At 50.2% G+C, this 14,404-nt stretch overlaps 1 protein-coding gene across 1 annotated transcript in view; it reads left to right on the top strand.

Moving 5' to 3' along the window:
- The window catches only part of EFTUD2 (elongation factor Tu GTP binding domain containing 2), a 33,338-nt gene that overhangs the window by 4,814 nt on the left and 14,120 nt on the right, over positions 1–14,404 (top strand). Inside the window, exons 3-11 of the mRNA XM_028520372.2 lie at positions 3,505–3,670; positions 4,267–4,345; positions 6,170–6,245; positions 6,752–6,817; positions 7,578–7,613; positions 8,788–8,878; positions 9,661–9,743; positions 11,399–11,565; positions 12,789–12,913. Of these exons, the coding sequence (XP_028376173.1) occupies positions 3,505–3,670; positions 4,267–4,345; positions 6,170–6,245; positions 6,752–6,817; positions 7,578–7,613; positions 8,788–8,878; positions 9,661–9,743; positions 11,399–11,565; positions 12,789–12,913 (889 nt within the window). The remainder of the gene's footprint in view (positions 1–3,504; positions 3,671–4,266; positions 4,346–6,169; positions 6,246–6,751; positions 6,818–7,577; positions 7,614–8,787; positions 8,879–9,660; positions 9,744–11,398; positions 11,566–12,788; positions 12,914–14,404) is intronic.

The following is a 14,404-nucleotide window of genomic DNA, read 5'->3' as shown; positions in this document are numbered from 1 at the left end:
AGGTGACTCGTCCTACTTTTCAAAGACGTAGGTGAGGCACAGCATTTCAGAAACTACAGCTGGTGTGATATGCAGCTATGGTGAAAATTATGGAAGGGATTTTTAAAACAGGACAGTGAACACTCAGGAAGCTCGTATGAGTGTTTTTTGTTTTAATTTTCCTTTTTACAGTGACGAGATTGAGGTACAAGTTAAGGGTATGCTGTGGATATCATGTATCTTGCGTCTTATTTTTTCTTATAAACCAATTATTTTCTTTGTAAAAATATTTTTAAAAAAATTTTTAAAGATTTTATTTATTTATTTTTAGAGAAGGAAGGGAGGGAGAAAGAGAATGAAACATCAATGTGCGGTTGCTGGGGGCCATGGCCTGCAACCCAGGCATGTGCCTTGACTGGGAATCGAACCGACGATGCTTTGGTTTGCAGGCCTGCGCTCAGTCCACTGAGCCACACCAGCCAGGGTCGACCTTTTTGTCAATGACTTAAGTGAAGATAGAGAAGTTTATAAAATTTGCACATCACATAAGCTAATATATTGGGTAATGGAATCTAAATTCAAAATGATCGCAACAAACTTGAATTCCAGGCTAAATAAAGCCCAACAATGTGTTCATTAAATATCTATAGAGCTCTTACTATTTGCAAGGAATCGTGATGCAGAGAGAGGCAGGGCACTGTCCCTGCCCCCAGGTGCCTAGTGCTTGCCGGGGGAGATGAAGTGCACCCAGCAGTGCCCGTGATAGGGGGCAGCAAAGGATGAGTGCCATTTAAGGCATATTAACTGATATCCGTGGTAATGGGATCTGAGGAGGGATTGGTCCTGGCTGGGAAAACCCAGAAAGGTAGCTGAGTAAGCCGCATTCACAGCGAACCTGAAAAATGGGAGGCGTCTGTAGAGACAGAAGGTAGAATCATTAGCGATTGATTGTCTAGGTCAGGGTGTGGAGTTGGGGAGTGGTGGCTGAAGGGTACCGAGTTTCTTTTCAGGTGATAAATATGATCTAAAATTGATTGTGATGATGGCTGCACAACTCTGAGTATCCTAACAACCATTGAATTGTGCACGTAAAGTTGGTGAATTACATGGAACGTGAATTGCATCTCACAAACGCCATTAACAACAACGAGACAGAATGGTTGGGCCGTGTACAGATGCTTCTACCTCGGTGCAGAAGGTCAAGTTCATTGCTCTCGAGCTCACGCACCACATTGTTGCTTGTGCAAGGCTCTGCTCTTGTTCAGTGAACCTGTTCCTCTTTACCTCGTTCTCATACCTGTTGCCATAGTAATTGATCTAATGTATGTATGTTTTTGTTTGTATAGTTGCATTGTGTATGCGTGTTAAGATAAATGGAGTCATACTGTCTGCATCGTTCTGTTTCCTGCTTTTGCCCTCTCAGCGTGGGACAAGTGATGCGTTTTGGGATCCACCTCTGTTGCCGGGTAGATGTCTCCGTCTGAGGCATCCGATCTCTCTGGTGTGTGTGTTCCTTAGTGACGGGCACCTGGGGAACCTGCCATCAGCCCTCCCGTGACACAGATAATGCCGCAGTGGGTGCTCCCGCTTTTCTGCACCGTGTGGACATTTCTCTGGGTTAGATTCCCAAGGGCAGAGTTGCTGATCATAGGATCATATACATGCAACACACACACGTGTGCGTTGCATGTATACATATGTGTGTGCATGCTTCGTGTGCATGTACTTTGTTCGTCTGTCTGGACTAAGTCCCGTCAGTTTACCCTTCGGCGTGGCTGCGCTGGTTCGTACTCCTGCTAGCAGGATAAGAGCTCCTGTGGCCTCCTAGTCCACAGGAGACGCATAGATACTTGAAAACATTCTTTACTGGAGGCATGTAACAGTGGAGAGATACATAGGGTTTTACTGGAGGCCAGAAAGGAGTGCAGTGAGCAGGGGCCCCGAGGAGGGTGCAAAGAGGAAAGGATTTCTGCTCTGACCGCGGATGCACCGTCGCTGCAGGATGGCTGTGGGTGCAAAGCGGGGTGCAGGGGGCAGACTGAGAAGGCCTTGAACGGAGAACTGGATATGAGGCGTGACACGATCCGAGTGAGGTGCTGGGGCCCTCCTGTTAGTGCAGGGAGGGCCGGGGGGCCTACAGAACCCACCGCAGCGGAGGAGTGCAGAGGTGCAGGTCTGGCCCCCGGTTTGGATGGGGGGAGCTGGACGCCCCGGTGAACACTGGTTGTGGCAGACGGAGGGAGGCGATAAAGAGATGCTGGTCTAGTTTTAGACTTGTCAGGCTCGAGCTACTGTCAGGACACTCAGATAGAAATAATTACAGGTAGTTGGAAACTACTACCTGAAATCCTACACTTAGATTCCAAATACACTCAGCAGCATGGAGCGGGAGGAAACTGGCCTGATGGCTAGCCAGTCTCCCTCCGTCCAGTATATTCTCGTCCGGGAACCAGAGGGAATCTTTTTAAAACAAGTCTGGTGGTCACATGACTCCTCTGCCCAGAGCCAGTGGGGCCGTTTCTCAGCCTCGGCACCATTGGTGTCGGGCGCCCTTGTGTCTGGCTCCTTTCACTCAGTGAAATGTCTTCAAGATGCACCAGCATTGCAGCCTGTGTGGCTGTTTCTTTTTACTGCAGATAGCGTTCCATCCTGCGGAGGCACCTCGTGTCGTTTATCTGGTCATCAGCTGACGGACGTTTGGGTTGTTTGCACTTTTGGCCATCGCAAATAGGGCCGCTGTGAGCATTTGTTTACATGTTTTTGTGTGAACGTGAGTTTTCATTTGTGTGCCTAGGAATGGAATTGCTGGGTCACATGGCAACTCGGTGTTTAACATTTAAAGATTTTATTTATTTATTTTTAGAAAGAGGGGAAGGGAGGAAGAATGACAGGGAAACATCAGTGTGTGGTTGCCTCTCATGCGCTTCCCACTGGGGACCTGGCCTGCAACCCAGGCATGTGCCCTGACTGGGAATCGAACCAGCAACCCTTTGGTTCACAGGTCTGCACTCAATCCACTGAGCTACACCAGCTAGGGTGGTGTTTAACAAAGTGCCCGCACCATTTTACATTCCCTCCAGCAGCATGTGAGGGTTTCGGTTTCTCCACATCCTCCCTGACACCTGTTATTTTTGTCAGAAAAGTATTTTTTGGAAACAATTCTGTGACTCTAAGTGAAAAACTTAAGGGCCTGGACTTATTCCCAGTTTCTCCCTCTGCTTCCTGGTTTCTGCTCGTGGAAGGAGTTATTTTTTCCCTTGAGAGGGTGTGTTGTGATAAGCCATTTGTCCGGTCTCGATTCACTCGTGACCCGTGGCCCGCATTTAGCAAGGGGCGAGTTTGAATGAGGAGAGCCCCCGGGGCCGCAGCGTGCAGTCTCCTCTCCGTGCAGGATCGCGCGAGAGTGGGCCCCGGCCTGCTGATCTGGCACGGAGCTCCAAAGCAGAGGCTGTCACACGTGCGAAGTAACCGCTCTTAACTCGTGTGACGCCCCTTACGGAGCCTCCCTCCCTCCCTCGCTCCCAGATGGACGACGACGATGACGATGATGACGCCGGCGAGCACGACGAGGACCCCCCGGGCATGGAGGTGGTGCTGCACGAGGACAAGAAGTACTACCCCACGGCCGAGGAGGTGTATGGCCCCGAGGTGGAGACCATCGTCCAGGAGGAGGACACTCAGCCCCTCACAGGTCAGCCGGGGGGCCCGGGGTCATGCGAGGCGACAGGGAAACCGGGACGCTCCGTGTCACAGCCGGGGGCAGAGTGGAGCGTTCAGGGAATGAACTGACCGGTTTGTCGGTGCTGTTTCTGGTGTGAGGGTCAGGCAACCCTGTTTTCATGGGCAGCGAGACGCATGGCATTGTTCTGAGGGAAGCAGAGTTACTTCCTTATGTATCTGACGTCAGGGGAGGTGCTCCAGGACTGTTCCAAATAACCCCGGCCCCTTTACCCGGTCCTCACGGTGTCTATCTTCTGAGTCGTTGCATTTTGTAAATACGAGGAGAAGTTCGGAACTGACATTGACCTCAACCCACATCCAGTCCCCCTCCCTTTCTCCCACGAAACAAAGTCCAGCTCAGTGCACGGTTCAAGGTCCTTGAGTGTCTCCTACGAGCCAGCACTCCCGGGGCTTTCTCCGCACCCGAGTGACCCTTGAGGAGAACGTAAACTGGTGTCGTGTATCACGCATTCTGAAAGCCCAGCCTGAGGGGATAGAGCTCTGTATTTTTTTATGTTTTCTGCCTACCTGCACATCAGTAATCTTCCCCCCCCCCCCCCCCCCCAGAACCTATCATTAAGCCGGTGAAAACCAAGAAGTTCACTCTGATGGAGCAGACGTTACCTGTCACCGTGTACGAAATGGAGTAAGTTATAACGTCTCTCGGCCTCCCTTCATAAATAGTGTGGGTTCATTATTTTTATGGGGGTGTCGGAGGTGGTTTGTGGTCGAAGTAGCCAGTGAAGTGCATAAGCAAAATCTCTCCCTACAATTTGCCAAGATTTCCCTTCAGTTTATGTGGCTGCCAGGACATTTTGGTTTCGGTGGTGACCTCTTCACTCGCCTCCAGCTCTCGGCTGTTTCCTCTTCTTCCGAACCTTCAGCTTGGATTGACAGCCAGCCTTTCGGACAGAGTGCCAAGTGTTGCAGTTGTCAGTATTGGACCGCCAGAGCCCATTTTGAACAGAACTGCTAAGTAGTTTGGGAACGTAACAATTCCGTGTTGAGAAGGAGTGCACGAGTAGGAAGATGCACAGGGTGGGGCAAGAGCAAGTTCACAGTCACGAGTACGCGAAACAGAGTTTATTCTTGTGCTATTGTTGATTACTTACTGTGTTCCCATAGAAACAACTATTAACTTGCGTTTGCCCAATTCTGTGTGTGTAGAATGGTCTAGACCCTTCCCACTGTTTGGGGAAATACCGAAACCGATGAAATGCATTTGTAGGGCCCTCATGAGTTCAAGTGCTTCTGACCTACTATTGGATGATGGAACTTTTCCCAGCCACGTTGTTAGTGTGTGTGCTCGAAAGACAAGTATGTCCTTGTCTCACTCTGAGCTCATCCGCCATCCTGTAGACACATTTGGTTTGTTTGTTGTAAACAAACGTTTTATTCATTGGTTTTAGAGAGAGAAAGGACGAGGGAGAGATGGCGATTTGTTGTTGGCCTCGTTGATGCATGCACCGGTTGCTGCCTGTGTGTGCCCCGCCCGGGGAGTGACCCTGTACCCGCAGCCTTGGTGTATTGGGACGACACTCTGGCCAGTTGAGCTACCCAGACAGGCATTTTTGAAACAGCTTTTCAGTTATCTTCAGAACTTGCTTTATTTCCTTTCTGTTCTCAATGGTGATTTTTTTAAAAAATCTCCAATCTGTGAAAGCTGACTAGATTTTTTTTTTTTTGGAAGAGTCAAAGTCATCTGAAGGCTACTTGTCATAAGTAATGTGGGTGATAATCAAGAAAGACAGGGCTGGTTTTGATCAAGATGGAAGTCCTCTGCTTAGCATTGGTTTTCTTTCTTTTTTTTAATTTTATGTGTTTATTTTTAGAGAGAGGGGGACGGGAAGGAGAGAGGGAGAGAAACATTAATGTGTGAGAGAAACATCCATTGGTTGCCTTTCGCACACCCTAACTGAGGGCCTAGCCTGCAACCCAGGCATGTGCCCTGACCAGGAATCAAACCAACAACCTTTGGGTTCGTGGGCCGGTGCTCCATCCACTGAGCCACACCGGCCAGGACAGCATTGTAAATGAGATGACGCTTTTGTTAACTAGCTCTGAGGGCAGTTTCAAAAGAGAAGATCCCAAAGTTATTTTAAGTCCCCTCCACATCAGTGGAATAAATAGATGACATCTAACCTGAAGACTTTGAGAGGGACAGTATGCATGTATGTGTGTTAGTTCTGGTATTTGGTTTTTGGGGGGTTTTTTCCTACTTGCTTTTTCAATTTCATCCTTTTACTGTTGAAATCCTCGTGCCATTTCACAGGTTGCGTCACCGTCGTGGATAAGTCTGTCCCATTCCCAGAACTGCACAGACGCAGAAACCCATGCCTGCCTCTGAGCGTTCTCTCGCGGGTCTGGAAGTTGTTCCTGGACAACTAAAGATACCCGCAACACTTCTACGCCGCTGCCCGTGCGAAAACTTTTGCCAAAGTCCCTTTTCTCGTTTCCTTTCTCCTCTCAGTTTCTTGGCGGATCTGATGGATAACTCGGAGCTCATCAGAAACGTGACGCTCTGCGGCCATCTCCATCACGGCAAGGTGAGAGGACCTTTGGTACTCGGAACGGGGCCTCTCCTTGTTCCTGCCCTTTTCTCCGGCCCTCGGAGTCACAGGTTGGGGTTTGAGCCCGGGAGGCTAGACCTGCGGACTCTGGGGACCTCCATGCCTGTCGTGCAACCTTGCTGTGGAACTCTAGCTTGTCCTCAGCAGCGAGGGGAGCCTGTTAGTAAGCCGCTTGCGCGCCTGAGCCTTGTGCCGGCAGCCGGACAGACGAGGGAAAATTGAGCTTTACTGCGATTTTATATGTTTTCATTTCCCCGGGGGTGCTCGTCGAAGAAAGACTGCATCTTTCATTTGAAAATAATCCTGTGGCTTCAGTGTTATTTTTATTTATTTATTTATTTATTTTTTGCTGACCCGTAGCCCTCCCCATTCTCTCCCTGCTCTCCGTGCTCCTAAACGATGTGGTGGGTTGGGAGCTGGGGGGAGGGCGGAATAGATTTTCCTCTGTGGTTGGCAGGTCTTAACCTCCCGTTTCCTTTCAGACGTGTTTTGTCGATTGTTTAATAGAGCAGACCCACCCGGAAATCAGAAAGCGCTACGACCAGGATGTAAGTAGAAATGGGGTTGAGCGTTTAGGAACCATTCGTTCCGAATATGCAGGGGCGTGCCTCTCGTCCACCCCTTCCTTCAGCTTTCCTTAGTCGTCATAAATAATGACACCTACAGAGTGCTGCTTTGCAATTGTAATCTTTATTAATAGCCTTTGAGAAAATAATTACAACTTTCTCAGGGGCGTGAAGAATGTTAACCTGCCGTGTTTTTGTGTGGTCTTGTATGCACTTGGGATCCTCCCTCCGTTCTGATGCGTCTCGACTTTTATAGCCTGTTCTTTCCTGTCACAGTATTAAAAGCTTCCTCTATAAATGTAACACAATTGGCCCTTGTTGTTTCCGTGATAAATCTAAATGCCTGTGAATGAGGCCAAGAGTGGCTGCAAGTCTCAGCGCAATAATTGTTCCGTCTCCGCCGGATTGACTGTTTTGACACGTGGGGCCTCGCTGGAGGCCGCATCCGTCTCCCTTTACCTCTCTGAGAGCGGGGCGCGTTGGATGTAATTTAGCGCTCCAGCCGCTCCTGGTCCTCGGTGACCGCCCCTGCCCCCAAAAACGCACAGCCAGGAGCATTTTCCATCCGGGAAGGCCCCAGTCTCATTGTCTGGAATTTCTGTGGGGACCCCCGAGCTCTTCAATCTGTTCTCCTCCTGAGGCAGAAACCCTTGAGTCGGGAGGCGGCGGGGGAAAGTGATTGATGGTTGTGTGGGAGGGAAGTCTGAATCCAGGCGCTAACAACGGTCCTTTCTTTCCTTAGCTGTGCTACACTGACATCCTCTTCACGGAACAGGAGGTGAGTGTGCCTGGGAAACCCAGCGGTGACCGCAGCAGGCCCGGCGGTAGCGGTTTGGCTGGGAGCGTAGCGAGCCTTTATGAGAGCTCTCTGGTCCGTGCCGCATCCCCCTCTCACTCCCGCCTTTCTGTCTCCCTGCTTCTGCCCGTCACCCCATGATCTGTGACTCGGGCGGGAGCTGGGGAGGCAAGCTGTAGGGTAAAGGGAGGACCCCCTGTCCTCAACTGAACTGAATGTGGCCCAGGAGGGCAAATACTCTAAGAAGCTCCGCATGATTTCTTAAATGACACCGCGCTTAGAATCTGTAAGATGGCCTCATAAGACAGTCACTTTCCAGGAGTCGCTTGCCTTTCAGACGGGTTCGACTGCCTGTGCTCCTCTTTCTGCGTGGAGCAGTGAGCCTACACCTCTGCTTTTCCCCTTCCTGCCGGTGGGTCTCTCTTTGTTTCCATCTGGGTCTTTATTCCTCTCCTCTAAACCTTTCTCTTTGCCCCTCTGAAACACCGATCAGTTGCCTGTCACACGCCTCCAAATGGGGGCCTGGCCCGCAGCCCAGGCATGTGCTCTGACTGGGGATCAAACCGGCAACCTTTCGTTTGCGGGACAGCGCCCAACCCACTGAGCCACACCAGTCAGGGCCCCCTCTTTATTTCTGTCTCAGCCCAAGTAAATAAATGTAAATGTGGTGAACTAAGGAGGCTTTGAATGGTGCCAGCATAAGATAAACAATCAACAAACATTAGCTTCTGTTGTTTCTTAATAGAGTTGTTTGACTAGAGTTTCGTAATTACTCCCTGTTATAGCTTTAATAACTTTTTTATCCCCAAGTGTCCCCAGATTTTTTCTTTTTGCCTACATGATGCTTGGTTACTGTTTTTGTTTCCAGTGTGTGAGAAGGACGAGACTTTAGGACCCTTGATCCTCATTAAAGTTTAATACCGCTTTACTTGCTTGTTCACTTTTACTTTTTTATATTTGAACCAGTCCCCCCCCAAAATGCTGTTTAAGGTATTTTGTCTTCAAGGTCCTTCCGGGTAGAGGCCCAGCTGCAGACCCCACCCACTGCAAGGAGAGGCGTCAGTGTGATTCCCTAGCAGCTGGCAAGCTCCAAGAGCAGAACAGACCCCTCTCGCACGGGGAGGAGCCTTGACCTCTGTCTCTTTGTGCCTTTCAGAGAGGCGTTGGCATCAAAAGCACTCCGGTGACAGTGGTTTTGCCAGACACCAAAGGGAAATCTTACCTCTTCAACATAATGGACACCCCGGGTAGGACATTCCTCGGCCCTGTCTCCTCTGCCTCTGACTAGTGCGTCAGCAAGCACCGTGGTGCTCCAGGCCTCCCGTGTTGCTCCCCTCTCTGCTCCGCAATACTTACATTGCAGGGAATCTTGACTCACTCGTTCCCTCGTGCCCGTGACAGGCCCCTGGCTAGATGTATGGTAACAAAGGTGGGTCAGATGTGGCCCCCTGCCTCGGGCACTCAGTCTTTCGAAGGAGATGTTGGGGACAGCACACCAGCTGCCGGCGACACTCGGTGTCCCGTGGGAGCGGAGTGCCTTGCCCTGTGGCGGCCTCTTTATCTGTTGGAGAAGACCGAGTGGGGCAGAGGTTTAAGTCGGGAAATTTGGGTTCTGACGGATCAGCCTGCCTTCCCGGTGCCCTCCTACCCGTCAGCCCTGCCCCCGCCGGCAGCACGTGGCCAGGCGCCCTCTCCCGTGCTCCGGCCCCACCTCTGCCTTTTTCTCCTGCCTCCACATTGCCTCCCGTCCCCCGGAACCCTGCTTCCTCCTGATTAGACTAAGCTGGTCTCTGAGCGTGAATATGTTATGCCCTCCTAGGTAGAAACGTCCTTCTTTTTTATGTCTGGGGACCTCCTGAGTAAAAGTCTAATCTAAGAGTGTGACCAGTGGTGGAAGTTCATGCACCACAGTGAGCCGTGGGGGGTGGGAAAGGGCTACTGGGGGCTCACCTGCTGTGCGTACGCCGCAGACCACCGGCCAGTTGTTGCCACCATGCAAATGGTGACTTGGTTGATACTTGCTTTGCAGGACATGTGAATTTTTCTGACGAGGTCACGGCTGGCTTGCGCATCTCGGACGGAGTGGTCCTTTTCATCGATGCTGCGGAGGGCGTGAGTCAGAATTCCCCCCTCCTCCTTGTCCTGTTTGCCCCACACATTGCCCACAGCACTGAGCAGGCTGGGAGCCAGAGAGCGTGAAAATCTGTGGGATTCGGGCTCCCATCTGATGGAAAATTAAGGTCGCAAATGAAGTTCAAAATTAATTCTGAATATGAGTTCCTCCCTCCCTGCCCAGTGAAGCTCAAAGTGAATGATAGGACCCATTGCCGTTCAGAAAACACAAAGACAGGATGACAAATGTAAATAAAAGGAAAGGAGGAGAGTATATTCATATAAATGGATTTGAAATGTTAATGAGTTTTTCTAATGTCAAGAGAGATTGGAGTTAAAAGGCCATGTTGTCTTTTATGTTAGGTAATTTGGCTAACCTAATTCGTGTTGTCATTAGTGAGATAGCCAGCAGAGGGAGCCAGAGTTGCCTTTTTAAAATTGACTGGTTTGGAATAATTTCAGACTTACTGAAAAGTTGTAAGTAAAAAGAACTCATCTTCACTTGCTTTGTAATAATTTTTTTAGATTTTATTTATTTATTTTTAGAGACACAGGAAGGGAGAGAGAGAACCACCAATGTATGGTTGCCTCTCACACACCTGGTACTGGGGAACTGGCCTATAACCCAGGCATGTGTCTTGACTGGGAATCGAACCGGCGACCTTTTGTTTCACAGGCCAGCACTCAATCCCCTGAGCCACACCAGCCAAGGCTGCTTTGTAGTTCTTTCTGTGCATGTAACACATGTGTGTATTCTCCTCTTGAACGATTTGAAAGTAAAATATTTTTTAATGTATTTCCTAAGAACAAAGGCATTCGTGTACATAACCATCATATAGCTACCAAACTCGGGGAATTTAACACTGATACAATATATTTTTTTAAGATTTTATTTATTTATTTATTTTTGGAGAAAGGGGGAGAGAAACATCAGTGTGTAGTTGTCTCTCACGCTTCCCCAACGGGGGACCTGGCCTGCAGCCCAGGCATGTGCCCTGACTGGGAATCAACCCAGCCATCCTTGGGCTCTCAGGCTAGCACTCAATCCACTGAGCCACACCAGCCAGGGCCTATTTTTTTTTTTATTACTTCCTTACTCTTAGGCACAAAAAGATGTTCTCGACTCATCTTGTACCTTCCCTGCCCCAATCCTGGAATCAGCCATTTCTCCAAGGAGCTCTGGCTCCTTGTAGTAGGGACTGGTATTCAGAAACGATTAGGATACGTTCGTTGCTGCTGGGTCCTTTCACTGAATACAGGCAATATATACCCACACATCCACAACTGTTTTTATTCACGTACATTTAAAAACCGTTAATACACACACACTCGCGCGGAAGAAACCATTAGTGTCTCCTGGTTCCTGCTATTCCATTTTGGCGCCGTAGGTTCTTCCTAGTTCCCCTCTGTCCCCTCTCTGTCGCGGAGGAGCCTGGCTCCCCACGTCGGCACTGTGCCTACTTGTTCCTCAGTCCTGTGAGGTGCCCTCGTAAAGTTCCCGAATCTGCCTTCGGGCAGGACACCCTCCGTGGCCACCCGACAGTCCACTCCCCCAGGTCCTCCTTTCCTCAGACCTTGCATTTTCAAGCAGCGCCCTCGTTGACTTTGCTCTGGTTCCTTCCACCCTCCCTGCTGGCACCACCTTTGCGTCTCAGGTGATGCTGAACACGGAGCGGCTGATCAAGCACGCGGTGCAGGAGAGGCTGGCGGTCACCGTGTGCATCAACAAGATTGACCGGCTGATCCTGGAGCTGAAGCTGCCGCCGACTGATGCTTACTACAAGCTGCGTCACATTGTGGATGAGGTCAACGGACTGATAAGGTATAAGAAACCTGGCAGTGTCCTCAGGGACTCTAGTTTTTATAAGTCTTGACCTTGAACTCTGGGGGCAACTCTGATCCCTTGGCATGCATTGATGGGCTTGCTGGGCAGGGCTAGAGGCTCCTTCCATGGCTCTTCCGGGACTGACTTTGCAGCCTTGACCTCCTTCGCTTTCTGCCTTAACCGGCTGTGCACATGTCTTCACGTTAGTGCTGTGGTCAGTGCCGGGGGCTCCGGAATCAAGTCTCAGGTTCACCTCACAGCGACCACGTGAAGGTGAGCAGATTACTTAAGCTTGTAGAGCCTCAGTTTCTGCCTCTGTAAAAAGGGAATGATAATAATATTTGCATAGTGAGGTGTTAACAACAAATTAAATAGGTATCTGCTGTAACACACTTAGAGTGCCTGGCAGTAACTGATCATTGGATAATGCTAGCTGCTGTTACCTTATTAGCACTAAGGAAATGGGGGAACTGTTCTTGGCTGTTGTTTCTGGATATGGTTCCTTTACAAGATAGGTTTACAAGAGCTTACATTAATAAGTGTGAGTGACGGTCGTGGGAGACTTTAGAATACAGTATTAAGGTGGCTTTAAAGAACAGATTAAGTATGTATTTTTTTTTAAGATTTTATTTATGTTTAGACGGGAAGGGAGGGAGAAAGAGAGGGAGAGAAACATCAATGTGTGGTTGTCTCTTGCATGCCCCCTACTGGGGACCTGGTGTGTGCCCTGACTGGGAATCGAACTGGCAACCCTTTGGTTCACAGGCTGGTGCTCAATCCACTGAGCCACACCAGCCAGGGCTCTTTAACTCATTTATTTAATCACTTATACTGATGTTTTATGTCTGTTTGTGTTTGTAAAATTGAGATTTCTCCAGAACGTGTTTCTCTCCGATCACATTAGATGCGCTTCCTGTGTTCTGAGACAAAGCTTTGTCTCTGTCCCCCAAGTTGCCCCTTGTCTGTCCAGTGCAGTTAACTTCTCCAAGGTCGTGTGGGCTGCTCCCAGCTCTGGGAAGTCAGCTTGTTACTGGGAGCCGGGGAGCGACTTCATCATGTCACTTTCCTGGACCAGGCTGTTGGCAGAGCTGGCTGTGTTACGTAAGCCCCGGCCGAGGCCGAGGGCTGGAGCGAGGCTGCGATGTCGCGCCCCTGCCCTCGGCCCTCGGCGGCGGCGCGCCCGCCCAGCCGCGCACTGCTCACGCCCGTCTCCGTTTCAGCATGTACTCCACCGACGAGAACCTGGTCCTGTCCCCGCTCCTGGGCAACGTCTGCTTCTCCAGCTCCCAGTACAGCATCTGCTTCACGCTGGGCTCCTTCGCCAAGATCTACGCCGACACGTTCGGTAAGCTCTGGCTGGCGGTCTGCCTCGCCAGCTTCCCCGGAGTCACGGTGTCCTTCCTGCCGACGCCTGAGCAGTCGGCGCCTTGCCAGAGTCCCCCGTTGGGGAGGGGCATTTTATCAGCTATTTGTCTCACACCTGGGGGCTCTCTTTGGGCCCTGGACCCTCTCTTCAGGCTGAGAGGTTTCTAACGACCAGAACAGTCAAGGTGACACGGAGGAAAAAGACGAAGCAAGAGCTCGTTTGAGGAACTAGGCTCTCGCCTAGAGCACAATAAATTCTGTCAAAAGCGAGTTGCCCGTGCTCACACAGCCCCTCCAGATCTCCTCCTCAGGGATGGCGTCTCCCTCCTCAGCAGCACCCTGGCTGTCCTTTCCGCCGTCTTGAGGCCGGCAGGAACTTCTAGGGCCCGCCTGAGGACCCCGGGTTGGGTCGGCAGTCCGTGCCGACGGGCCTCCGCCGGGGCGCCCGGGCGGGTGGCGGCGCAGGTCCCCGGAGCCTGGGCATCGCGTGCCGGGGCCCCTTCCCGTCTCGGAGGCTCCCGCACTCCGCTCCACCGCTGTGCCTCCCCAGGTCCTTCAGCTCCTTAAGATCCGTGTCCTACACGTCGTGTGTCAGGCACCGCACTTCATTAGAGGGGTCGTTGTCACCCCGTTTCTGGAGCTGAGAGACAGGCTCTGTGAGGAGCCTCAGGGCTGCTGGGCACTGGGGCCCCGGGGCTTCCGTCCCACCGGTCAGCTGCCCTGCCTCGTGCCCGGGGCGGGCACGTGTGTGCGCTGCCGTGGAAAAGACGGGCAGATGAAACTTGGTCTTTTATTTCATTTTTGGAATACATGCATATATATATATTTACTGCATTCTTATTGCTGGAAAGTGGAAAACGAAGTAAAATCTAGTCTAGAAAGCAGAATTCACCCATAACCTCATTATCCATAACCATTTCAAACATCTTTTTTAAATCCTCGCTCGAGGATATGTGTATTGATTTCAGAGAGAGAGGAAGAGGGAGAGAGAAACATCTATCGGTTGCCTCCCGTACACACCCTGGCCAGGGATTGAACCCACAACCTAGGTGTGCGCCCTGACCAGGAATCAAACCTGCAACATTTCAGTGTGCAACCCTCCAAGCAGTTGAGCCACCTAGCCAGGGCACAAACGTTTTGTTAAATTTCTTTCTTTCTCTGTTTAGTGTTTGATGTAAATGAGATCACATTTTATGAACACGTATAAATATATAATAACAGGATAAATAATCATACAGCATTGGAGCATAACAATTTGCCTGTTTTATTAAAATTTATAACAATTGTTTTATGTAATGACAGTGGTCCACCGTATACTTGTTCTATAATTTAACCATTTTCTCATCATTAGACATATAGTTTCATTGTTTCCAGATGATTCTTTAAAAAAATAGGTAGGTGGACAAGTGAACTCATCTTGGTTTCCAGTTTATAGGTTTCTGAATGTTTTTTTGTATTGGCACATAAGGCA

This window comes from Phyllostomus discolor, chromosome 8 (genome assembly GCF_004126475.2).
Source record: "Phyllostomus discolor isolate MPI-MPIP mPhyDis1 chromosome 8, mPhyDis1.pri.v3, whole genome shotgun sequence".
NCBI lineage: Eukaryota > Metazoa > Chordata > Mammalia > Chiroptera > Phyllostomidae > Phyllostomus > Phyllostomus discolor.
The sequence above is the reverse complement of the archived record's forward strand: the minus strand, read 5'-3'. Positions and strand labels throughout refer to the sequence as shown.